Source organism: Haliotis rubra, unplaced genomic scaffold, assembly GCF_003918875.1.
Source record: "Haliotis rubra isolate DU_JTF1 unplaced genomic scaffold, ASM391887v1 Scf727, whole genome shotgun sequence".
Taxonomy (NCBI): Eukaryota; Metazoa; Mollusca; class Gastropoda; order Lepetellida; family Haliotidae; genus Haliotis; species Haliotis rubra.
In genome coordinates this window covers 202,049-229,774 of record NW_025767443.1, presented here as the reverse complement: position 1 = coordinate 229,774, position 27,726 = coordinate 202,049, and the positions used below count along the sequence as shown (strand labels likewise).

The following is a 27,726-nucleotide window of genomic DNA, read 5'->3' as shown; positions in this document are numbered from 1 at the left end:
TCCAGGATAGTATCTGTTACAAAAAGCATGTGTTGTATTAAGTTAGCATTTTACTGATCGTTATTTGTCTTCGCCCTGAACTCTGAAACACCTTACCCATTTTTTTCATTTTCTTATTCATCCCTATATAATATTCACTGAACATTGCGGGCTTTGGTTTTACGCCTCATTTAGCGGTCTTCCAGCATCAGTTAACGTATTAAAAGTGCATTCTTTTTTAATCAGCATGTTCGTTGTTCAATGCTGTGTTGAGCAGTATTCAGTTATATGACAACGGTCTGTAAATACTCGCCTATTGACCAGATAACCCAATGGTTGACAGCATGAGCATCGGACAACGCGTAGGGACACAATAACGAACAGTCCAACAAAGCTTCCCCACTAACGACTAGCATATTTTGATGAGGATCAATTCGCATACGGAATCTCCACTAGCAATGACTGACTGACTGAGTTTGGTTTTACGCCGCTTTTAGCAATATTCCAGCAACATCACGGCGGGGGACACCAGAAAAGGGCTTCACTCATTGTACCCATGTGTGGATGCCATCAATGAAATAAAACATAAAATGAGTGAGCGTGTGATGTAAACTTTGTAGTCACATCGGCAATATTTCAGACATACCGTGACTTAACATAAAATGAGAATAACGATATTTTATATAATCAATTTGCATTTATGAACTGCTTGTCTTTGGAACTTTACCATATTGTCCAGTCACCATCATAACCTTGATATCTCCTATTTTCCTCTCGGTTTTAGCGCTGAAAGCAAAACGTTATGAATGTTTAAGATAAAGATCGAAGTCAAAGTCATCGAGTCAAGAGAAACCACAAGACACGTATGCATATAACTATCAACCCACAGGAAAGCTTCCATATAATTTATTTTTTTTAAATTTAGGCATTTAGATTACAATAATAACTTTAAAAGTTCGAATGAATTAATGCAATGTGGCATTTAATCGATTCTCGTGGCCTCTACCGGACGAACATTATTTCAAGGCGAACCCCATAGAGTTATATCCCTTGGAGCGCTCTTTACCAATATCCTACGCACAACGTGTGATTGAAACCAGTTCGGTAAACACCGACAACACTGCGTGCGACAGTTTTCGATGTACGGGGCAATTGTTTACATTCCATATATGGCAGGTGTTATCTGTTGAGAAGCTGTTCGCCTCGAAGTTTCAATTATTTATTTCAGGCAAGTCGTAAGGGATAATAAGTCTTTTATTGCGTCAATAGGTCAAAATATTGTCGAACATTTGTGACATTGTGCCTTTAAGCTTTTGAAACATACTTGTGGGAATTTGTACTCTTCAACATACGTTCACAACACAGAAACATTATTTAGGAGTAATTTCGCATCATCCGGCAGGAATGAAGTGACTAGATATTTATAGAATTATAGAATATATGTTGTTGTTTTCAGAAGCGAACACAGAAACAAGAAGAGTCCGATGAGAAAGATGACTGATTATTTTCCACATGTATTAATGAAATGAAGTATTCTTTAAAACATATCATTGTTTTGTTTTGATTTTCACTAAATAATAACGGATGACATGATTAACAAATTTACTTACGTGTATGTATTTATTGGACGGGATTCAAAACTCTCAGTTTTGGTAAACTAGCCTTGTAACGATATCAGAATATCGTTCCTGATATCGCTACAATCACAAGAAGGTTCAACCCAAACGTTTCTGAAACGTTCAGGAAACCCCATGGAAAACGTTTTCAAAACTTTTTTTAGAAGGTGGTTTCTAATGTTTCTCGCGTTGTTGTTTTTTAATGTTTTTAAAACGATATGGAAACGTGTTAGCTGTGATGATACCACTTAGTTAAGACATACACCATGCGACATACCCACAAACATGGCCACACCCCATTTTTTTCCATTAAAAAACAATAACGGGTGAAATGATGAATGAATATATTTACATATATGTATTTTTTACTGGATTCAAAACACTTTGTAATGTTAACGAGCCTTACAACATTGATATCAGATGTTTTATGTAGGATATCCCTACAATAACAAGAAGCTTAAACCTTAACCTTTCTGAAACGTTTTTAGGAAACCCCCATAGAAAAAACGTTTACAAACGATTTTTGAAGGTTTCTTTGGTTTCTCGCCAATCTTTTGTCAAAACGTTTTTAAAATGTAAAAGAACTTCACAAATTTACGTTTTAGAAACGTTGTTTGAACTTTTTCAGCTGGGATAATACCACTTAGACATACACCCACAAACATGGCGACACCTCTTATAGCGCGCACATCAAGACCCACCACAAACCAAACACTATAATCCAATAAAGTCATCTTACATGTGATTCTGTATATGTCTATATAGGATACGATGACAAGTTGAAGCAAGTCAAGGAGCATACCCACATGATCCCGTTAGTCGCCACTTACGACATGCTGAAGACCAATTCTAACCTGGATCTTCACGTGTCTACGAATGACAAACAAGATATCTTTCTACAGTCTATATCCTACCTCTCGTAAAACACATCCTCTTCAGACTTTGCATCATAGGGTTCACTCCTCATTGTGACTTTAACCCAATCCGAACACAAGAACCGATTATCTGGTTCCAAACAGTACCAGGCCAATCCGTAATTTTCAATTGTCATGTTACAATAAACCATACCCTTAAATGGATCCGTTGAAGGGTAACCAAGGGTTTCCGTCCTCATCCCATCATATTCAAACACACAGTACAGTCTATGTACAGCGGTGTACAGATTGGCGATCCTCATGTTCGTGGATATTGCTTCGCGAGCACACAGGACAGTCACAGAAATGGTCGCTGTTCCTCTCCACATCGCCCGAAGCATGGCGGTGTAGCTTCCATTGCGGTGGTCAATGACGCGTCCAACGGAAGTTGCTCCGAGGGTGGTATTGTCCATCAGTACCGCTAATAAGTCTCCCCCTCTGTGTAGGGGCTGGTTGTAGTCGTCATATAGATGGATTCGGATCCTGAACACTTCTCCCAGTGTGACAGCACGTCTGTCGAGATGCAGTCTTGAGTTTGTCTCTGAGGGAAGACGTCTGACGTCATAAGTTAACTCATCCTTCTGTAGCTCTTCTATGAACAGTTCACTCTCAAGTGTCTCATTATTTTCTGTTTCAGTATCAGAACGATGAAAGAGTCTGCTCTTGGAGATCTGTGAGCTGGGGGGAATATAACATTTATATCTCACACACCGTCAAGTCAGAGTCATAGAGGTTTCTTGTACAAAAGGCCCCCGGCCTGTCTACAGTAGAGCAGTTGACATATACGTATATGCATCTTTCAGTTATATTGATAATTGACCGATTCGTTTCGATGTTTCAATGGAAAGGTTTCTACCTTCATTTACAGATTGGCCTAATAAACCAAGCCGATATTTAATAAAGAGTTTCCTTAAATTGTCCGTCGTGAGTATTGCTAAATACATTTCTGGTTCTCGTACGGTCTTGAAGGTTTTGTAATAATATCGTGAACTATCTTCTAAAGGGGAATGCCATTCCTGGTAAAACATATTTACAGACCGAGTAGTAAATTCTTTAAGGAACTTCCAGCTGACTGACATTACCATATAAAACCAAAACCATGGGAAAATAGAAGACTCCTCATATACGGTGCCCATGTAATTCTTCCCATATTATCTAAATGTAAAAATCAGAGAATCTAAATGTATATTTCATGAGGAGTTCAAAACTTTGTTAAATGTTGAAAGATACTTGTGTTGTGATATTCCGATGCAGTTAAGAATTCCTATATCAAGGTTTAGATGTATTACATTTAATATTGCTGTTGAATGTGGCAGGTTGATGGAATTGTATATAACGAAAGACTATGCCCCTTTTGTGAAACCAGAGATCAGCATTATATAGAAAATGATTGTCATGTACTATTTATCTGTAATGCCTATGATAAACTTAGAAGTAAAAGCATAACAATGCTCACTTAAGAACCAGACATGTATTACTCAATTGTAAATCTTTTGCAAAACATGGTGTTGTTATATACAAACTTATATCATGTGCAGAAATTGATAAACTCCAGGATGTACCGCTGTAAAGTCAACCTGCACACTCCTACTTAATACATTGTCATCTGATTGTATTATGGGCAGAGGGCATGTTTACTGATTAAAATCTGTCTGTCTGTAAATGTAAAAGCATGTTATAAGCTACTTTGGGTAGACGTTGTTCATGCATATGACTTTTAACAAGTATTTGTAACATATTTTTGACATGTTATGGGTATCTACCACATTCACCATAAACTATACAACTGCACTGTACACAGAATGAAACAGCAAATCTCTCATCTTTGTGATTACATTACAGTTCTCGAATGCATATTGTTCAAGTAGTGCAAAAATATAAATTAGACATAAGTTATTAGTTAGGAATGTTCTTTGTTAGAAAAAAGTATGACAAACAATGACAATGTTAAACAGAGATTTGGTTCAGACCAAGTTGATACCCTTCTTTAGATATTCCACTGCCTTGTACAGTCGAACCCCAATGTCTCGAACTCGGTTGTGTCGAAATCATCTCTCGGCCCCCACCTATTTCCTTATACAATGTATTTATCATTATGTTTACTCTGATATCTCGAACTAGATGTTCGAATTCCCGGTTGTGTCGAACTCATTTTAGGGTCCCCAAGAGCCCTACTAAGTACAAATTTACCCTTTTGTCTCGAACTGTCAAAGTTGGTTCTTGCAACTGAAAACTTCATTCGCGCAATCGAATGTAATGCTCATTAATGTGCTAACGATATTCCACTTCCTTGCAATTGTGTATGTTTTACATCTATATATAATAATTCCAGATTGTCTGGAGATATATACTATCCAAAAAAAGAAACGCATAGGCGATTGTATTTTTAAAAATCTATTAATTACCTATTGTGTTCAAATAATCGTCAAACTATGTAACAAAAGTTGTTTATTACATGATTTTACACAATTACACAAGTAAAAAAATCAATCTTCAGTCGTTAATCTATTTTGAGCTGTGGCTGTGTGTGAGGTGAGGTGAGGTGAAATTGGGTTCAACGTCGTGCTTGAGAATATTTCGCTCATATGACGACGTGCATGCATGTGTATGTGTATGTGCGGCTGCTTGTACTAGCCCAGACTGAAGGTGGTTTTATAGTGCTAGCCAACTGAGATACCATGCTGCAGTGAAGCATGAATACCCCACTCAGACACATTATACTGACTCCAAGCCGACCAGTCCTTGTTGTATCCATTAATGCCGAGCGCCAGGCAGGGACCAACAAGTACCATATTTTAACGTCTTATGGCGGGGGATCGAACCCGCGACCTTCCGCTCTCCAGGCGGACGCTCTAACCACTACACCACGGAGGCGGTCCCGATCGCTTGGTGAAACTGGGTACACATCTCACCTTTGTACACGATCTCTGGAGGAACAGTTCTGGTGGATGCTTACGCAAATGATGGTACTGATAACTGCAGTCATCACCAGTAGTCTCCTGTACTTCATCCCACATGACGTCATGGTTCATATAGCCTGTAAGGGGTCTGTCGTGAAAGCGAATGAGTTAGTGAGTGAGTTAGGTTTTACGCCGCCTTAGCAATATTTCAGCAATATCACGGCGGGGGGACACCAAAGATGGGATTCAAACATTGAAAACATGTGGGGAATCAAACCCCCTCCTTCGGCGTGACGAGCGAAAGCTTTAACCACTGGGCTACCCCACCGCCCTCGTGAAAGCGAATGTGACATTCAAAATTATGTAAACTTGTAACAACACGTGGAAACTAAACAGTGTAAGTCCTTGCTGTAATATTTAACGATGTTCAGTCAAGGGTTGCTCGTACAGACTGCCGTACAATTTAATCTTAATGCCCTTCAAAGATTTAAGACCCCCAATCAAGATTAAGCAACACCCTAGCTACCCTTTGTCCACATGACTTCATACCCTATCTGTTATCACAACAACTATTATACCCGTGAAGATCCTGGTTAGAACTGATCTTCAGTAACCCATAATTGCCGTAGGAGGTGACTAACGGGCACGGGAGGCCAGGCTCGCTGACTTAGCTGACACATGTCATCATATCCAAACAGCGTAGAACGATGCTTATGCTGTTGATCACTGGATTGTCTGGTCCCGACTCGATTATTTACAGACCGCCGCCATATAGCCGGAATATTGATGAGTGCGGGGTAAAACTAAACTCACTCACTCACAACTATTAGTAATTCATCACACAGTTCATCAACCTCAATAACTGCAGAAACTCAAATATCATTCATGTATATATTCTCCTTGTTCATGGGCGGTTGGGTAGCCTAGTGGTTAAAGCGTTGGCTCGTCACGCCGAAGACCCGGGTTCGATTCCCCACATGGGCACAATGTGTTAAGCCCATTTCTGGTGTCCCCCGCCGTGATATTGCTGGAATATTGCTAAAAGCGGCGTAAAACTAAACTCAGTCAGTCAGTGTCCTTGTTCATAATGTTGCGTATCACTTGTTTGATAACGGTGTTAGCATCTACACCGAAACGTCGCATCCATTGCAATAAAGCAGTAACTGTTGTCTATCCATAAAAAAGCGTTCCTGTCCATGCTTATAGAGTCATTAAACCATGTAGGCCATGAGCCATACAGGTCCACCGTGCAACCATGGCACCTCCACTCCCTCCATGGTTCAGCTAACGATACTTCACAGGCTGACATGTACAAAAACCTGCCAGCGTTGTTTCTGACAACAAAATACAATAAATATAACAAAACTAGCAAATACTAACCTATCACGAATAATCCTGATTGGTGGTTCATCCCAACGACAGTAACGTCTCTCACCTTCCCTGCTTTAACTAGCAGTCTAAACTACACGCACAGTGCACATAAACCGAACGTGTACACCCAAAGACATTCCAGTAACACCATAACAAAACAAATCTAACCTAAATATTCTAATAATAACTTTAACTGCACCGTGAAATAAGGTCACGGTGGGCGTTCGACCATAACGTCTACAAATGCAAAGGGAGCGAAATATTCTCAAGCACGACGTTAAACCCAATTTCACCTCACCTCACCTCACAAATGCAAAGGGGTTGTGTAACGAACAGGCCCTCGTGTCTTTGCGAGGATTAAAGATTTTTAAAATATTGTTTGTGAGATTACCCCCGACTCGAAATGCTTTACAGTACAATGCCCCATGACAAGGTCACGATCGGGGGTCATCTCAAATTTGTACATAATTTTTAAAATCTTTAATCCTCGCAAAGACACGAGGGCCTGTGGTGTAACGATGGTCGGAAACAAGACGATTTTTAACATTGTCCAACTGGAAGAGAGAGTGTTCGTTGCCGCTGAGGTCAGCAAAATTCCACCTGGGTTGCCGGTATGCACAGTCTGGATAAACCAGTATAAAGGGTGAATGAATATGGTTTTACGCCGCTTTTAGCAACATTTCAGCAACACCACGGCAGGGCGACCAGAAATGGGCTTCACACATTGTACCCATAAAGAGATTCGAACCTAGATCTTCGAGCTGACAATTTACCCACTAGGCTAACCCCCGGCCCTTAACCAGTGAGGGAATATATATCAAACCTCAATGCCAGAAAATAACCAGTCTCGATAACAGATACAGTCACCCCAAATCGTTGTTTCAGATCTTGCAAAAACATCGACGTACGAATCCCTAATGCTGCCACTTTTGTAGTGTAAAATATTTTTTGTCGTTGCTTCGATTATTTAGTTGGTGCTTGGGGTATTTTCTCCTTATTTCGATTCATTTCTCGTTACTTCGATTATTTTCTTTTAAAAACTTGAAATTTCAGTGTCACCCCTTTTTTCTACCCCTACCGCCGACAATCCGTCTTTCCTGACCCGATCGCACATACACCTTCATAAACTTTTAAATTAGTTACGCTGTTGTAACATATGTTATATTTGGGATTACACTGTCTTAGTAAAGTACAAATTCTAGTACTTTTTTGAGTTGAGCCCCATCCGGGATTCGAACTCACACCCTCAGAGTCAGGCACCTAATCGCCAGCACACAAAGTCAGCCGCCTAACCCGCTCAGCTACCGAGTATTCCACGAAAATGGAAGTCGTACAACTGGTAGTCTAAACTGCGGGCTTTGTGTACCCCTCTGATAAGTGTTGATTAGCACGTCTCCCACGGCCGAGAGCTATGATTACACAATGCCATTTAAAAAGTGGTCAAATGTAACATATGTTGGATTACACTGTCTTAGTAAAGTACATGATTACACAAAGTGTAATCCCAAATATAACATGTTACATTTGACCACTTTCTAAATGGCATTGTGTAATCATAGTTACGCTGTTGTTGTTATTACAAATATTACAACACCACGTGTGACTTAATCATTTAGTGATTTTTTTTCACTCATTGTTTTGCTTACTGAGGAAGTTGTTTTCTGAATAAATTTCTTTTTCTCCTTGGATTTTATGCACGCATCACGCCCCTTCTTTAAAAAGGTCTTACAGGGGAGGTAATTTCATGACCGAGACTCCTGACAGGGATATTCGTAGCCAGTTGTACGCTCAGGCGAAGCTGTTTCAAGAACAAGGCGCTGTTTGGAGCTTGCAAGCGCATACATTGTATCCGGAAGCTAAGAGTGATTACGGATTAAGCAGTGAAAGTAGGAGTTGATATCAAATCAAAAGAGACTTCAATTTCAGTGAAAAAGGTAAGATCAAATGTGTACCGATTTTAGAAATCGTTGTATAGTGTATTTTCACAAATGGTAGACGCTTTGATTGAGATCAGGAATTACATACAGGAAACCCGTGTCAGATCTCTGATCTAACCCTCGTCAGATTTCTGATCTATACGACCGTCATTGTCGATCGTCTTCAGTGTTGTGATCGTCGCAGCTCCGATAACTATTAAACAGATTGACTTCGTGTCATTTAACTTACTAGCCATTACGATTATGTGGTTATTTCAACAGCAGTGGCCTTCATCCACGTATGGATGTAATCGCAGAAACATTACGTCATTGAGTTGGGCGTGTGCCTTTCATCAAGTTCATGTTGTCGCAGGAAATCATGTACGGATCGTAATATCATCTAGCTCTCCATATATGGTCTCTGCTGTAAGTTAGTGTAACTGATGTGAAAAACGACCAGTATTGGTATGAGTGTCAGTGACTAAGAAGCAAAGGGACATATTGCGACATGCAAAATACCGCCTGGATATTTTCGTGCGGTGACTCAGTGGGGGCCGTATATTAAATTGTTTGATCTCTAATTGCATAATTGACAAGCAGCAAAGTGTTCTTTACTGTACACACATTGAGTGAGTTAGTATCGTTTTAGGCCACTTTCAGCAACATTACAGCAAAGTCATGGCGGGGGACACCATGTGGGGAATCGAAAACGGATCTTCACATGATGAAAGAGTGCTTTATAACCACTATAGGCTACCTCAACACCCCTCTGTATGCACTGAAACACCCCTGCACATAAATGGTGTACTCTTGACTGGAGTGCCCTAATGCCTTACACCACACAGACCAATTAAGGTTAAACCAGACTGGGCTAGATTGAAATAGATTATAAACATAGATCATAAGGATCGTTAATTGTCAACTAAATATTGATCCATGAATAAGTATTGGAGAAGTAACATATCCAAAATGAAGAAAAATGTCCAAAATAAATTACATGTTTGACATCAGTGGTGAGTGATGACACATTTGGACATGGATTATGAACAAAAACAGCATTTTGAATGTCATTTATTGAAATAAATAGTGTATGTATCCTCGTGTCATGGAAGTTCGATACCTTAAGAACTGTCGCTGAATTTTCAAAGTAATATTCATATAATCTTATTTTCAAATCTCTTACCTCTAAACTTGTTTATTTATGTCAAACATTTCCGAAATCCAGGTATTTTTACTGGTTTTCACAATCGCGGCATGGCCGCTCTCTCACTGTCAAAACAAGTGACCCAGAAAGCTACGTCACACAAGTTAGATCATATAATTGGCTGACTTGTCGCATAAACAGGATGACTTGTATGGACAGTCCCAAGTAATTTTATGGTACATGTATTTATCATTATGTCCATGAAACGTTCATTTTGTGTTTTAGTACTTCTAAAAATTGATGAAAAGTCACAAATATTCAGCTTATATACAAGTATTATGCAGGAGTTATTCTTCAGGCTCATCGTGACAGGGGCACCAAACCACAGAATGTCGACAAACACCTCGACCTGGCTTGCAGAAACATAAATGTGTTCTGCGCTGACATGTAGGGTGGGTACATTGTGCCCAGGTTGTATTTATCAATGAGGCACTAGTTCGAACCTCATCAGGTACAAATTGATGGAAATTCTCAAAAAGCATTAAGTGTTCTATAAGAAATGTCCCTTACCTGTTTCCAAGGTTTTATATTTTGACAAGAATATCACGTGTCTGGTCATGTTACATTTAGACCAGCAACATAAACAAGCAGAAGACAGGTGTGCTGTCAATTTACAACGTGTGAAATATATAAAGACTGTTTACATTTTGTTTGAGCTGATAAAGTTACATTATTGATCTAGGGTTAAAAAGTAGTTGTTTGCTGAATATGAGCTGTAACGTATGTTTAGTTACTTGACACGAAACACGTTCCGGTCCAAACGAATGAAAGCGGTGTCACCAGAAGATCAAAGCTGCAGATACCGTAACTTATCGCTATGTATCGCGACAATTACCATTCAAAATGGGCAATCAAAGTTACATGTCGATCGAACTTGTGTGACTTGACGATATATTTCAACTGTATTTTGATCTATACTGTCACAAAAGTTTATGCGAAATATCATCGATGGAATAGTTTTTATATCAATATTCTTACATAATTCTTCCTAGTATCAATGTCAGAATTCGTCCCGTTATATTTTTGGGCATGTTTGAACTTGTTCGCTGCTGATTGCTATTTCTTGGCTCAAATACACACGGTAATCTTAATTAATTTATAGAGCAAAAATTGTAATTAAAATTACACAATGCTAGGATATATTTCTTTGGGTTAAATAATAGTATTCTGTATTATATTTTACTGATGACTGCGTCAGAATTCGTCCCGTTATATTATTGTGCATGTTTGAACTTGATCGCCGGGAAACATGTGCACAGCTGATTGCTATTTCCGGCTCAGATACACACAGTAATCTTAATCCCTGCAAATAATACAATGCCCAGCAAAAAACAACTTAGAACTTAAAAGGTAAATAGTCTTGTCTAGTGATGTTTAATTGCAAATTTGACGTCTCTACTGACAAAGTCGTCTTCTGTTGTTTGTTCGAAGTGATACGATGTTGTTTTCTTACCCCTGGAAAAAAGTTTGATGAAAGCGTAACCCATGGATAAGACGACCCCCTTCTGCTTTTTTTGGTCCTCAAAATTCGGCTTAAAGACGGTAATATACGGTAGGTAGTTTTTGCTCAGGCTGCAGTTAAACAAAGACCTTTCGTACACAGTTCATGCGACTTACAGTGGGTACCCAGGTTGGGTCGAGAAGCACTGGTTCTGACCTAAACAAGTAAATTTGGACTTGTCCCAGATCTTGAGATTTCAAGCATTTCCAGAGACCGTTCTTTTCAGTTTAACAACAAACAAGCAAGCCTGCATTACAGAGGGCTTAACTGTACAGTACAGTATTACCGGTGTTTTGCAGTGGAATGACAACAAATACAAAATTTTTAAGCCACCTTTTAATAACCCACAATTGTCTATCTACACTAGTGGTGATACGATTAATTGAAATAATCGAAAGACTGGTCGCACTGATTAGACGACCAAGCAATTGATCATGTTTTCTCATAATCGAACAAACAATTTTGGAACACTTGTTTGCATTAACAATATTTTTCACCAGCTTGGTTTTGTCTGTGTCATTAAATTTACATTTCATAAGCACTACGTTCCAAGTCATGATTGAATTCATCTAAAAGACTTCAGGAAAATTATGTTCCTAACAAACTAGTCCTCCTTTATAGATGTGACATTTGCAAATGCATTTTATGCTATTTGAAATTTCTTTGGAAGAACTACATGTTTTTTCTTTCTTTCTTTTTTTTTGTGCATTTACAAAGATAACAGGAACATTTGATAAATCACGCCAACCAATTATTTTTGATTATTGATTGGTTGTAAAGGACCAATCATCAATTATGAGATTTTAATTAATTCCCAACACTAATCTACACACACACACGTATGCACGCACCCTACCCCACCGAAACATCGCACTCATTGTAATAAGGAAGTTGACTATCCATAGATCTTGGTTTTCCTTCAACAAACATGTAACCTAGTATTTCAACTTTATAATTTTCTCACAATGATTGGAAAATGGCAAAATACCCAACTGAGTGTGAGTGGGGTGGGTACAATTTACTTGGTAACTCAAAGGAAAATTAGGATACCCAATTGAGATGAACACAAGCGAAGCGAGTACACAGCTCAATGACCAAAAAGCGTTTTTCTGTAGCTCTGTCTGCCTGATACTTCCGGATACCAAACTGTTTCGTCATGTGTCACATGATCTCCAACACATGCCTGTTCATATCCTCCATAATTTGATGTGCATTGTAAAGTCAATCGCCTTCCATTCAGGGACCGTCTCAAAACCGTGGAGACATAATTACACTGTATTTGTGAACGGTAAGGCTGTTGATATTTACCGTTACAGTAATGAGCAAAATAACTCCATACTACCAGCCATTTTGTTCACACTTTCGTGATACGGTAACCATGGTAACAAACTATAGTCTGTTTGCAGTCAAAACATACCGATGAATTTCACTTTAAACAAAAAAGTATATCAAGTTAAGTGAAATTAAGATTGCGAATCCAATAATAGCGATTTGAAACTATGATCAAACTTAAACAACTTTTATCCTAAGTTGAATAAAATTCTGAGATTTGAATGTTCAATTGGCAAGGTAAAATTATGAGGATTCGCAATCTTAATTTCACTTTATTCGATTTACCTTTTTGTTTAGAGTGAAATTCATCGGTACGTTTTCACTGCAAACAGACTACACTAAAGAGATTTCAAAATTTCAATTTACTTGTATTAGAGTTTTAGACAGCCAGTGGTGTGGTTAAAAGCGTAAGGGTGCAGTTGAAGTAAGTTCCGGGTTGTAGGAAGGATACACTCAGAAATTATTATATCTCCAGAACATTATGGTGACCTTTTGTACAGGAAACCAGTCAAATATGTACTTTCCTGTAAATCGACTACATATACAGGGTATTTTCTGATTGGCTGAGCGCTCTTCTATTATTTTCAGTGCACCCCGCTTACAAGTGAGTAACAGTTTCTATGTTACCTGCTGGGAATGCAGAATTGTGGGAATTAATTTTGTACTTGTGTTAGTAATTCTTGACCTTAAATGACTGAGTCACGCATGACTTACAGAAATTACCAATATCGATGTCGTCTGTCATTGTCAGTATTGGCAAATTGCCTAACTCTGGTACTCCTTATTATGATCCGATACCTGTGCTTCAAACAGTTGAAAATTAGCATTGAGGTGTTTGGTAAACTAAATATATTGTGTTCATGGGTTCAAAGCTCCAGATAAGATTTAGCTCACTGTATTTTTTTGGAGTGGGTATTATGAATGTTGAGTGGGTATTTCATTTTCTGTTACCCACTGCTTTCAAATGTGTGCATATTTCAGTCATTTTACTCACTTAAGTATTACGTCATTCAATAAGTTTACTAAGCAGGTATGTTCTGCCTTATGTCATACCTAATCAAAACCAACTTAAATATAATGGAAATGATTTCACACAAAAATCACTCATCCTATACTGACAGCACAACACTAGTCCTATACTAACAGTACAACTTGATAGCAATCGATGTCTTTTTCATTACACAAGCGATTTTTATAAATATATTCCGTACGCATTTGTTTTAAACTTTTTGCGTATCTAGCATTTTAAATGCGTAATTGGTATGCAACAATTATTTTTCAATGCGTAATTGGAAATTTTCTATGCATATTTTAGCCGGATACGCAGCTTATCTGGGCCTCTGGGGTTGATTTTCCCCTCTCTATTTTTAATGTTCCCCACGCCCTTCAACAAACATAGAGGGTACATCAACCCATATCCCACTCGGGACCAGTGAACAATTTATATCATCTTGCCTTGCATTGAAATACCATCTTATAAAAGATTTACATGGTCAGAGGTACAGAATCTGCGCATCTGGCGTGAATTATGCAAATATTTATGTGAAAACTCAATTCCTATTGCATACAAGTCAGTGTTCACGAATCATGTTTCAAAGGAACAGGACATTGGGTCCTGTAAGTTTCAGATGTCTGTCTGACCCATTGAAAATTCACAGGACCCATAGAATAAAATTAAACACACATTTCAGATTTAGCATTTCTTATAATTGGCACTCAAATTATAAACAAACATAAGATTTATAAACAGCAAACAAGTGTCACATGTCACATAAAACAACTTCAGTCAAAGTCATTGTGAAATATACAGTCGGACACTGGGGCCGGCGGGTTGTAGACTTCTGTCTGACCGTTGGCGAATCTGCCGGATTTGTCAGAGGGTCAGACGCTATTTGTGAACACTGACGAGTACGCTTGAATTTTTGTAAATGCTCAATAAATTTGATCTTACATGCGTACACAAAAAATGTTGAATCTTAGCTTGTGTACTGTAGCATTCAGCAAACCTACCAGAATTTGAAGTAAGCAGACCCATGAATCACATATGGAGGTTACTATGTTTAGTTAAAATAACTGAGGTATATGTGAGGTTCTACTTCAGCACATGAACTTAGCAACTAGCAGTCTTTCTTATCTTTTCTCATATTACAGATCAAATATAAATCATACCCAAGCAAACATTTACCATTGAAACTTCATTCTATTTACAAACAATTAATGGAAAGTGGCAAAATACCCAATTGAGTTTGAGTGAGGTGGGCACTATTTACTTGGTTACTCAAAGGACAAATTAGGATACCCAATTGAGATGAACACAAGCGAGTACATAACGCAATGACCCAAAAAGTTGTCTGTAGCTCTGCCTGGTTAAAGAAAAGAGTGGACAGTAATTGTCACAACATTGATGCCTCCTAAGACTGACTGACTGAGTTTGGTTTTTATGCCGCTTTTAGCAATATTCCAGCAACATCACGGCGGGGGACACCAGAAATGGGCTTCACACATTGTGCCCATGTGGGGATTCGAACCCGGGTCTTCGGCGTGACGAACCAACGCTTTAACCACTAGGCTACCCCACCGCCCCGCCTCCTAAGAAAATAGTCGGAACATGTCCGTGGTAACATCCTTATCTGGATAAGCATTAGGGAGGTCAAGCTCATTTTATACAAACATTTTCCTATTCGGGCATCTATATATCATTTAAGTTGAAATGAGTGAACAAGTGAACAACACTTGTCCCTTTTAATTTATATCATAAACTTTTAGGGTATTATCTGGGGGTGAAACGGTATGCTGTGGTATAAGCAGAACTGTGGTATTTTAACTTCAGTTCGGTATTCTGTAATGCAATCAAAAAATTTGGTGTTTTCGGTTTTCATATCATCATTTTATTAACCGTGTTAAGCCATTTTGAAAATGTCTAGAAATCGAATCATTTTGTCAAATTCTATCTAGGTTTGGCTCTTGTCATTTTTTTGCATTGTGTGATCATGTCATACATCGAATCGAACGGACCAAACTGAAGGCCTTGTATCCCAATAAATACGTACTGTACAGGGGTGGAAATAACCCATTGCCCGATGTCCGAGTCCAGTGTTTTTTTCTGTCGGGCAAGCAAATTTGTATATCACACTGTACCGGTGTCCAGTTGACTTTCCAATGTTAATACGTTGTTTATTTTAAAAAATCGGCAAGTATAGTGGAAAATTTATCAGGGCAAGTGATTTTACATGTGCCACTGTACCTGATTACACTAGCAATTTTAAAGTTATTTCCACCCCTGCTGTACTGTGGTAAGACCGTGCCATTGGTTAACAGTGGAGGACGCAATGTATAGTGACAACCTGAAAGAGGGTCACTCATTCATTGGACTGCTTGACCACGGACAGGGAAATTCTATATGTCAGGCAAAAACGTTAAAAGTCTTATTTTTGAAATTAATGAAATAAAATTTTACAAAACAAAAGATATGTCTGTCTTTGTGAGTGCATAAAGCAGATATTGTGTTTTCCAAGATGGCCACCATTAAGTGTTTTTATGTTTAATGATTAAAATAGGCCAGGAAATATTTTAACATGTATTTTCGTATCTTTATTTTATTATTTGTCTTATCTTAATTAGTATCACTGTGTTTATGTCTTATTTTTGAAATTAATGAAATAAAATTTTACAAAACAAAAGATATGTCTGTCTTTGTGAGTGCATATAGCAGATATTGTGTTTTCCAAGATGGCCACCATTAAGTGTTGTTATGTTTAATGATTAAAATAGGCCAGGAAATATTTTAACATGTATTTTCGTATCTTTATTTTATTATTTGTCTTATCTTAATTAGTATCATTGTGTTTATGTCTTATTTTTGAAATTAATGAAATAAAATTTTACAAAACAAAAGATATGTCTGTCTTTGTGAGTGCATATAGCAGATATTGTGTTTTCCAAGATGGCCACCATTAAGTGTTGTTATGTTTAATGATTAAAATAGGCCAGGAAATATTTTAACATGTATTTTCCTATCTTTATTTTATTATTTGTCTTATCTTAATTAGTATCATTGTGTTTATGAAATGAACTGATTTTTAAATCCTTGTGCAGTAAAGGGAAGTAACAGGGCCTTTATGCTCTTTTCGGACATAGCCCTGCCCTGCCTTTGCTGGCACAAGTTTAGGTGGAGGTGTTGCAAGGAATATGGATTTGAGCTGATGTTAATGCTCTCAGCTGTATTTCAAAGTCACGTCTTGTATCTTTGTACAGTTTTTCAATTGGTTTGGCTTTATCATGAGGGCATTTTGTATTCTGAAATCAGGTATGACATACAGTGGAAACCGCCTAAGTAAAGACCGCTTAACTAAACAGACCTGGCCCCGATTTCTCGAAACAAACTTAAGTCTGAGTTTACACTTAAGTTAGAATTTTTACTCAAATTTGAGAAAATGCATTTCCCATGTTGAACTGAAATCAATATTAAACTCAAACATAGTTGGCAATTTGAGTTTGATGGATAGATTACTTACGTTGTTTGGGCTTATTTATTTTAAAACTGCAGTTGAGTTAAAAATTCAGCTGTTTCCAATTGTCAAACTCAGTTTGAAATCTGAGTAAAAACTTAAGTTTGTTTTGAGAAATGGGGGCCTGATAAGTAAACACTTTTCTTTGGTCCCGGCAAATTTCTTCATTAATTATCACTATTAGAGTCCGGTTAACTAAACTCGGATAAGTAAACAATACCGCTTAACTATAATAAACGTCTTCTCTCGGTCCCTGGAAGTAAATCACTTAACAAAAGAGACTGGATAACTAAATTAGCGATCACCACATAATCCAACATGAGGGGCAGTCGTGTCACTGTCAGTCTCCAGTCAAACAAACATCCTATTTACAGCTCGCTGGCGTCAAGCAGTTGACAATACACTGACAACTGGAGGCCAGGCCTGATCTGTGTTCATTGTTACACATGCATACATATACATGCATATGGTTGTCATTTGCAGGTTTTTATAAGTTTGGATAAGTAAAAAAAATACCTGATAAGTAAACAATTTTGGCGAGTCCCTTGAAATTTTACTTATCAGGTTTCCACTGTAGTTCAGAATGCCTGCACAATGAGTCTACCAATGAAACTGGGTTCATGGCAAACACAGTGTGAATACACCATGCCATTTAGAAAGTGGACAATTGTAACACTTTTTCTTACTCATAGTGAAGTAGAGATTCTAGTTTGGATTTAGTTCCGACTACCGTATATGACCGTCTATAAGCCGAATTTTGAGGACCAAAAAAAGCAGTCTGTAGAAGGGGGTCGTCTTATCCATGAGTTACACTTTCGTCAAACTTTTTTCCAGGGGTAAGAAAACAACATCGTATCACTTCGCGTGAACAAACAACAGAAGACGACTTTGTCAGTAGAGACGTCAAATTTGCAATTAAACATCACTAGACAAGATTAATTACCATTTAAGTTATAAGTTGTTTTGCTGGGCATTGTTTTATTTGCAGGATTAAGATTACCGCGGCGATTTGTCTCGCATAATAAAGCCGAAATAGCAATCAGCTGTGCACACGCTTCCGCTTAACAAGTTCAAACATGCACAATAATATAACGGGACTAATTCTGACGCAGTCATCAGTAAAATATAATACAGAATACCGCTATTTAACCCAAAGAAATATATCCTAGCATTGTGTAATTTTAGTTACAGTTTTTGCTCTATAAATTAATTAAGATTACCGCATGATTTGTCTCTGCATACAAAGCCGAAATAGCAATCAGCTGTGCACACGCTTCCCCTAACAAGTTCAAACATGCACAATAATATAACGGGATGAATTCTATTGATTGAATACTATTATTTAACCAAAAGAAATATATCCTAGCATTGTGTAATAGTTTTATGTAAAAATATATAATCAACACTAAGGTTATAATGACCATCATGAACGCAGGTAAGCACGCGACATGGAACGAGGCGTAATCAGTTTGTGATTGTTGAATGGGGTAAAATAAGCAAGCCAGTTTGTTGCTACAATAAATATGATATTTAGAGAAGCAAAATATATTATGCATTTTCTGTCAACTACACTTCGCTTCGATCCGCGGAGTAGACACAATATATATGACAGTGAATTCTTGGAATAATGTGGACCAAAGTTATAATTATTGGTAACTGCCAGTTGTCTGTGGGATGAGTTTGTCGCGGTTTATTGTTAGTGGACTATTTTTCTTATTGTCATATATATATAGATGAAATATGGACACTTAAATAATATATTTTGAAACAAAAGTTGACTTCAGTTTTTATTTACCGATGGTACTTTTTCTCTTGGGTTCACATTTCCATACTCACCGATTTCACAAAATGGCGCCTCGCTGTTGATGCAAGCAGTGATCGCCGGATATAAAAGGAACACAAACACACGCTGCCACAATACACCGTAATCTTTATTATGTAATATTCTCACCAACACTTACGCTGTATATCCACTTTCCAAATGGCGTCTCGTTGTTGATGCAAGCAGTGATCGTTAAAAAAAGGTAAACAAACACCGGTAATCTTTATTATGTAATATTCTCGTAATGGTGTCTCGTCGTTGATGGAACATACTTACCGGGTACTCTGGTCTCTGTTGGCCGCGACCCATCGCGGGGGGGGGCTATCCATGAGAGATATGATTTTGACACTGATTTTGAGGGTCAAGTTTGGGGGTCGGCTTATCCATGGGGTCGGCTTATAGACGGTCATATACGGTACGTACCGATAAATCTCCACTAGTACCCTGGATACATCTATGGGTCGGCCCAATAATTTTATTACCTCCCTTTGCTGGGTCCGTCTTCTCACAGTAGCCAATCAGATAAGCCGTTACAACCAAGCTTGCCAGTGTCAACAAACGTAGCAGTCGCAGCCGCAAAGGCTTGCTCGCTGTGCCACTCAAATTTAGGAAATAATCATACAGACAAATAGACAAATCTGAAACCTTAAAAAGAATTATGCTAGAACTCCTTCTACCTCTTTCAGGGTACCTCTGCACCAATTGTATTGCCAACTTTAATCGGTTAGATAAGAAGCGAAAGTGAGTTATGATAGAAGACTTGTGATTGGTACGCTCAACTTCTCAGTGTAGACACCTGATTGGATAAAAAGCCAGCAAAGGGAGGCAAATTATCGGCCGAGCCGTAGGTGCATCCAGGGTACTAGTGGAGATTTATCAGAACATACACCCTGGAGATTATCAAAGATGCTTTCAGTTGTGGGAACAGACTCTATGATAATGGTTTGGAGATTTTTAATTGCTTTTAGATTTAGACATGATGCTGTCTTCACACATAGGGCAGACTGATGACAGGACAGATATTTTCGAACCATGTGTACACATTTCTGGGAGCTAACACTGCTTGTTATATGTGAGTCAGGTGTATCGAACCATGTGTATACATTTCTGGGAGCTAACACTGCTTGTTATATGTGAGTCAGGTGTGTCGTCGAACCATGTGTATACATTCCTGGGAGCTAACACTGCTTGTTATGTGTGTGTCAAGTGTATCTAATGCCTCGATGTTATTAATCTTTTGCAGACGGAACTGGCAGCAATGACGACCTGTCTGAGTCGAGGCGGAGTGCTTCTGCTTGTAATGACCCTGTCCTGTGTTGCGGCGGATAAGGATGGTGAGTAGACTGAACACAGCCGTAACTCAGATGGGTCATGCTGGTCAGGCGAAATGTATACTGCTATAGAAACAAAAGCAACAAAACCCTTTCCATCTTCATCTTGTACGATTCTGACTGTATCCTTAGCGTGTGTGGTGTAGTGGTTAGAGCGTCCGCCTAGCGAGCGGAAGGTAACGGGTTCGATCCCCGACTGCGTCATATCAAAAGACGTTAAAATATGGTACTTGTTGATCCCTGCCTGGCTTTCGACATTAATGGGTACAACAAGGACTGGTCGGCTTGGAGTCAGTATAATGTGTCTGAGTGGGGTATTCATGCTTCACTGCGGCGTGGTATCTCAGTGGGCTAGCACTATAAAACCAGCTTATAAAAAGTCTGGCCTAGTACAAGCAGTCGCACATACACATACACACGCATGCACGGTGTCATATGAGCGAAATATTCTCAAGCACGACATTAAACCCAATTTCACCTCACCTCACCTTTGCATGTGTCTACAAATCACTCTCAGTTAGAGATGACACCTGGTATAGTGTATCCTGCGCCGGTGACGGCAAATCACAAACACATGCAAGGACGGGTCAATTATTTATTGAGGTAAGTTATTACCAGAGATATTGGGGATGCGATTCCCTTCAACCTGGCTGTCAGTTAGTAATGACACCAAGTGTAGCGTATTCTGCCAAGTGTAGCGTATCCTGCCTCAGTGGTGGGACATTACAAAGACATGCATGGACAAGTCAATCATTAACTTAGGTAAGTTGGTACCAGAGACACTGGGGATATCATTCCCTTATGCCTGGGTAATTTTAATCTTACCATTCCTTGTTTCAGGGGAAAAGGTATGTAGTTCAAATCATGAGTCAGATTTGTTGCTCAAATCCACTTGTAGGAAATTTACACCCAATAGGTCCACAGGTGTGTTTCTGTAGCTTGACACCCATCTGCATGATTCGTATAAAAATCATTTAGAAATGTGTCATATAAGGCTGTAACGATTCACTCGTTTGGTGAATCAAACCGTAGCCCTTCATGAATTCAATTCGTTTTTCATGGTCACCAGAACCAAATATTAATGAATATTTACGATTGTTTTAAGGGAGCATGTTTTACTTGAACCCTTATGTCCTTTTCCAAAGTGAGATATGCAAGAATGGAACATGTATTAGCATTGCAGTAGTGCAAGTCATGTAAGTTTGCCAAGGCTGCACATGGTACTGTCGACTATAACTATTACATACCAAATTTGAGTGTCAGGAGATCACTGGTTATTGCTGTGACAAATCGAACAGTCAACATGGGCGATCCATTTTGTACATCAATGACTCAAGTACAATATTGTATTCGTGAATAATTCTTCGTATTCGTTACCCAATATTCATGATACGTATCATATTCGCCACATAGTGTATTTTGCAGCCCTAGTGTCATATGTCAAATTTGGGTTTGCACTTTCTCAGTAAAGACCAGATTCTAGTAGTTTTGCTTTAGTCTTTAGTTTTTGGTGCCTTTCTCTGAGACTGTGTGTTCAATCTATGGGACTCAATGCCCTTCCCCAGAGGTAATCTTTGATGTTCTAATTTCAGTGTATTTTGACACTTTTGCTAACTGTGGTCAAACAAACACCATCAACTTCACCAATCAGGTTACCGTGCATGCAGAGCGCAATCCCGCCATGGCTTCAAGCTCATTCTCAACCTGTGAGATCCTCTTCAAGGCATCTGGGCCGGATGATGCTTTGTGTTTACAAATCGACCAGCTTAACTTCAAGAATGGAAACTTGAAACTCAACTTCTTTGATGCACAAGAAGCAACTGGCAACACACCAGCTAGGGTATGTGCTTATTGGCCGGTTAGTTGGTTGGTTGGTTGGTTGGTTGGTTGGTTAGGTTGGCTAGGTTGGTTGGTTGGTTGGTTGGTTGTATTCCAGGCTGGTGGGGTAGCCCTGCTGTGAAAGTATTCGCTCGTCACGCTGACAACCCTGATTTGATTCCCGATATAATACAAATATTTAATGTGTGCAGTCACAGACCCAAAAGGGTCGGCTCAAAACACAAAAAGATCAGTTCAGACTCCAAAATTCAGTTCAGACTGATAAAGATCGCTTCAGACCACCAAAGGTCAGGTCAGACCCAAAAGATCAGTTCAGACAACAAAATTCAGTTCAGACTGATAAAGATCGCTTCAGACCACCAAAGGTCAGGTCAGACTGATAAAGATCGCTTCAGACCACCAAAGGTCAGGTCAGACTGATAAAGATCGCTTCAGACCACCAAAGGTCAGGTCAGACTGATAAAGATCGCTTCAGACCACCAAAGGTCAGGTCAGACTGATAAAGATCGCTTCAGACCACCAAAGGTCAGTTCAGACTGATAAAGATCGCTTCAGACCACCAAAGGTCAGGTCAGACTGATAAAGATCGCTTCAGACCACCAAAGGTCAGGTCAGACTGATAAAGATCGCTTCAGACCACCAAAGGTCAGGTCAGACTGATAAAGATCGCTTCAGACCACCAAAGGTCAGGTCAGACTGATAAAGATCGCTTCAGACCACCAAAGGTCAGGTCAGACTGATAAAGATCGCTTCAGACCACCAAAGGTCAGGTCAGACCCAAAAGATCAGGTCAGGCCACAAAAGGCAGTTTAACACACACTAGCACACACGCACACACACACACACACACACACACAAAATTAGTTCAGACCACAAAACAGTATCATGTCTCAGTGGGCTGGCCCATTCAATGAATATCAACAACTACTATCACCAACACACACCACACACGCACGCACGCACGCGCACGCACACACACACACACACACACACACTGCAGTGTAAAGGCAATACACTATTTTAAATCCAATTACACCACACCTATTAATTTGACACAGCTTTAGCAAACTTGTGTTGATATGCTACTTCATGATAGTTGATCACTGGAGTGTCTGGTCCAGTCTGGCTTATTTACAAACCGTCGCCATATAGCTGGGATATTGCTGACTGCAACGTTCATATTTATGATTTTCTTTTACACAGGTGTTTAGTGATGATTCTAGCGATTCTTTTTCGGTGCCAATGGAAATCTGTTCAACTGGTAGATATGCAGCCCTGTCCTTGGCACAGAAGAGCACTAGTTTGACAGCCAGCATCAAAGACGTTGACATCAACATCAAAGTCCGCAACATGCACGGCAACCGAAGAACTGGTGAGTATATGCAAATATCAGTTCAATTGTGTACTGGTAATGTGGGTAGTGGTGAGATGAAGGCTGTATTGAACACATGTGTACAGGTAACGTGGGTAAGGGTGAGATGAAGGCTGTATTGAACACATGTGTACAGGTAACGTGGGTAAGGGTGAGATGAAGGCTGTATTGAACACATGTGTACAGGTAACATTGGTAGGGGTGAGATGAAGGCTGTATTGAACACATGTGTACAGGTAACGTGGGTAAGGGTGAGATGAAGGCTGTATTGAACACATGTGTACAGGTAACATTGGTAGGGGTGAGATGAAGGCTGTATTGAACACATGTGTACAGGTAACGTGAGTAAGGGTTAGATGAAGGCTGTATTGAACACATGTGTACAGGTAACATAGGGTAAGGGTGAGATGAAGGCTGTATTGAACACATGTGTACAGGTAACATGGGTAGGGGTGAGATGAAGGCTGTATTGAACACATGTGTACAGGTAACAAAGGTTAGGGTGAGATGAAGGCTGCATTGAACACAAGTGTACAGGTAACGTGGGTAAGGGTGAGATGAAGGCTGTATTGAACACATGTGTACAGGTAACATAAGGGGTGAGATGAGGTAACATGGGTAGGGTGAGATGAAGGCTGGGGTGGTGAGATGAAGGCTGTATTGAACACATGTGTACAGGTAACGCGGGTAAGGTGTGAGATGAAGGCTGTATTGAACACATGGGTGTACAGGTGTACAGGTAGCGGTTAGGGTAGGGTGAGATGAAGGCTGTATTGAACACATGTGTACAGGTAAAGAAGGTAAGGGTGAGATGAAGGCTGTATTGAACACATGTGTACAGGTAACGTGGGTAAGGGTGAGATGAAGGCTGTATTGAACACATGTGTACAGGTAACGTGGGTAAGGGTGAGATGAAGGCTGTATTGAACACATGTGTACAGATAGCGATGGGTAAGACATGGGGTGAGATGAAGGCTGTATTGAACACATGTGTACAGGTAACGTGGGTAAGGGTGAGATGAAGGCTGTATTGAACACATGTGTACAGGTAACGTGAGTAAGGGTGAGATGAAGGCTGTATTGAACACATGTGTACAGGTAACGTGGGTAAGGGTGAGATGAAGGCTGTATTGAACACATGTGTACAGGTAACGTGGGTAAGGGTGAGATGAAGGCTGTATTGAACACATATGTACAGGTAACGTGGGTAAGGGTGAGATGAAGGCTGTATTGAACACATGTGTGTACAGGTAACGCTGGGTAGGGTGAGATGAAGGCTGTATTGAACACATGTGTACAGGTAACGATGGGTAAGGGTTAGATGAAGGCTGTATTGAACACATGTGTACAGGTAATGAGATGGTAAGGGTGGGTAGATGAAAGGCTGTATTGAACACATGTGTACAGGTGTGTACAGGTATTGACGTGGGTAAGGTAAGGGGAGATGAAGGCTGTATTGAACACACAGGTGTGTACAGGTAACGATGGGTAAGGGTTAGATGAAGGCTGTATTGAACACATGTGTACAGGTAATGGGTGAAGGCGCTGCATTGGGGTGAGATGAAGGCTGTATTGAACACATGTGTACAGGTAACGGCAGATAACGGGTAAGGGATGAAGGCTGAGATGAAGGCTGTAAGAAGGGTGATTGAAACACATGTGTACAGAACACAACGTGGGTAGTAAGGGTGAGATGAAGGCTGCATTGAACACATGTGTACAGGCGTATGGGTAAGGGTGTGAGATGAAGGCTGCATTGAACACATGTGTACACAACGGCGTGGGTAAGGGTGAGATGAAGGCTGTATTGAACACATGTGTACAGGTAACGTGGGTAAGGGTGAGATGAAGGCTGTATTGAACACATGTGTACAGGTAACGTGGGTAAGGGTGAGATGAAGGCTGTATTGAACACATGTGTACAGGTAACGATGGGTAAGGGTGAGATGAAGGCTGTATTGAACACATGTGTACAGGTAACGTGGGGGGGTGAGATGAAGGCTGTATTGAACACATGTGTACAGGTAACGTGGGTAAGGGTGAGATGAAGGCTGTATTGAACACATGTGTACAGGTAACGTGGGTAAGGGTGAGATGAAGGCTGTATTGAACACATGTGTACAGGTAACGTGGGTAAGGGTGAGATGAAGGCTGTATTGAACACATGTGTACAGGTACAGGCAACGTGGGTAAGGGGGTGAGATGAAGGCTGCATTGAACACATGTGTACAGGTAACGATGGGTGGGTGAAGGGGTGAGATGAAGGCTGTATTGAACACATGTGTACAGGTAGCGTGGGGTATTGGTTAGATGAAGGCTGCATTGAACACATGTGTACAGGTAGCGATGGGTAAGGGTGAGATGAAGGCTGTATTGAACACATGTGTACATTGGTAATTAGATGCGTGGGTAGGGTGAGATGAAGGCTGTATTGAACACATGTGTACAGGTAACGATGGGTAAGGGGGTGAGATGAAGGCTGCATTGAACACATGTGTACAGGTAATGTGGGTAGGGGTGAGATGAAGGCTGTATTGAACACATGTGTACAGGTAACGTGGGTAAGGGTGAGATGAAGGCTGTATTGAACACATGTGTACAGGTAACGTGGGTAAGGGTGAGATGAAGGCTGTATTGAACACATGTGTACAGGTAGAGGGTGGGATGGGTAAGGGGTGCATTGATGAAGGCTGTATTGAACACATGCTGTACACATATGTACAGGTAGCGATGGTAAGGGTGAGATGAAGGCTGTATTGAACACATGTGTACAGGTAACGTGGGTATGGGTTAGATGAAGGCTGCACATTGAACACATGTGTACAGGCTGCATTGAACGTGGGTAAGGGTAGGGGTGAGATGAAGGCTGCATTGAACACATGTGTACAGGTAACATAGGTTAGGGTGAGATGAAGGCTGTATTGAACACATGTGACAGGTAATGTGAGTAAGGGTGAGATGAAGGCTGTATTGAACACATGTGTACAGGTAACATAGGTTAGGGTGAGATGAAGGCTGTATTGAACACATGTGACAGGTAATGTGGGTAAGGGTGAGATGAAGGCTGTATTGACATGTACACAGTAACATGGTTAGTGACATGAAGGCTGTATTGAACACATGGATGAGAGGCTAGGGTGAGATGAAGGCTGTATTGAACACATGTGTACAGGTAACGTGGGTAAGGGTGAGATGAAGGCTGTATTGAACACATGTGTACAGGTAACGTGGGTATGGGTGAGATGAAGGCTGTATTGAACACACGTGTACAGGTAACGTGGGTTGGGGTGAGATGAAGGCTGCATTGAACACATGTGTACAGGTAACGTGGGTGAGGGTGAGATGAAGGCTGTATTGAACACATGTACAGTCAGCATGATTGAGGTGAAATAAAGTCTACATTAAACATGTGTACAAGCAAAATGGATATGGGTAAGATGAAGGCTGTAATGAACATGTGTATAGTGAGTGAGTGAGTTTGGTTTTACGCCACTTTTAGCAATATTCCGGCAACATGATGGTGGGGGACACCTTAAATGGGCTCCACACGTTGTACCCATGTGTGGAATCGAACCCGGGTCTCCGGCGTGACGAGCAAACGCTTTAACCACTAGGCTACCCCACTGCCCCGAACATGTGTATAGGCAGTGTGGGTAGGGGTGAGATGAAGGCTGTATGGGACACATGGATGCAGGTAGCTTGGTAAACCTTTGCCACCTCAGTATGTAGGTTTAAGCAGTATCTACTGTGGTATAAAACAATATGCACTCAATCACTGTTACCATGGTTACAGTTCACCTGGACACAGACTGCGGAAGTATCAGTGGAAGGAGGGAGGTGGATGAAAGTCAGACAGTTGTTGTCAAGAATCGTCACAGTGATCGAACATCTGACCTGCCCCCGCTTTGCCAAGCAGTTTTCAAATACACTGGAGAAGAAACGAATAAGACAGTGTGTCTGCAGTTCCTACCAAAAGATCAGTACTGCAACTTTAAGCTGAAGGTCTTCGAGGGAAATCTTACAGTATTTACTCTGGCGCATGTAAGTTGTGATATAATAAATGATTATGATGATGATGATGATGATGATGATAAATTGTGATGGTGATGATGATGATATTA

At 39.9% G+C, this 27,726-nt stretch overlaps 1 protein-coding gene across 3 annotated transcripts in view; it reads left to right on the top strand.

Annotated features, from left to right (window-relative positions):
- Positions 1–8,598: 8,598 nt before the first annotated feature.
- Positions 8,599–27,726, top strand: part of LOC124259525 — a 43,092-nt gene continuing 23,964 nt past the window's right edge. For all 3 annotated transcript variants that reach the window (XM_046693657.1, XM_046693656.1, XM_046693655.1), the window contains exons 1-5: positions 8,599–8,714; positions 20,307–20,397; positions 21,987–22,234; positions 23,437–23,605; positions 27,399–27,646. In XM_046693657.1, coding sequence (XP_046549613.1) covers positions 20,322–20,397; positions 21,987–22,234; positions 23,437–23,605; positions 27,399–27,646 — 741 coding nt within the window. In that variant the 5' untranslated portion in view covers positions 8,599–8,714; positions 20,307–20,321. The remainder of the gene's footprint in view (positions 8,715–20,306; positions 20,398–21,986; positions 22,235–23,436; positions 23,606–27,398; positions 27,647–27,726) is intronic.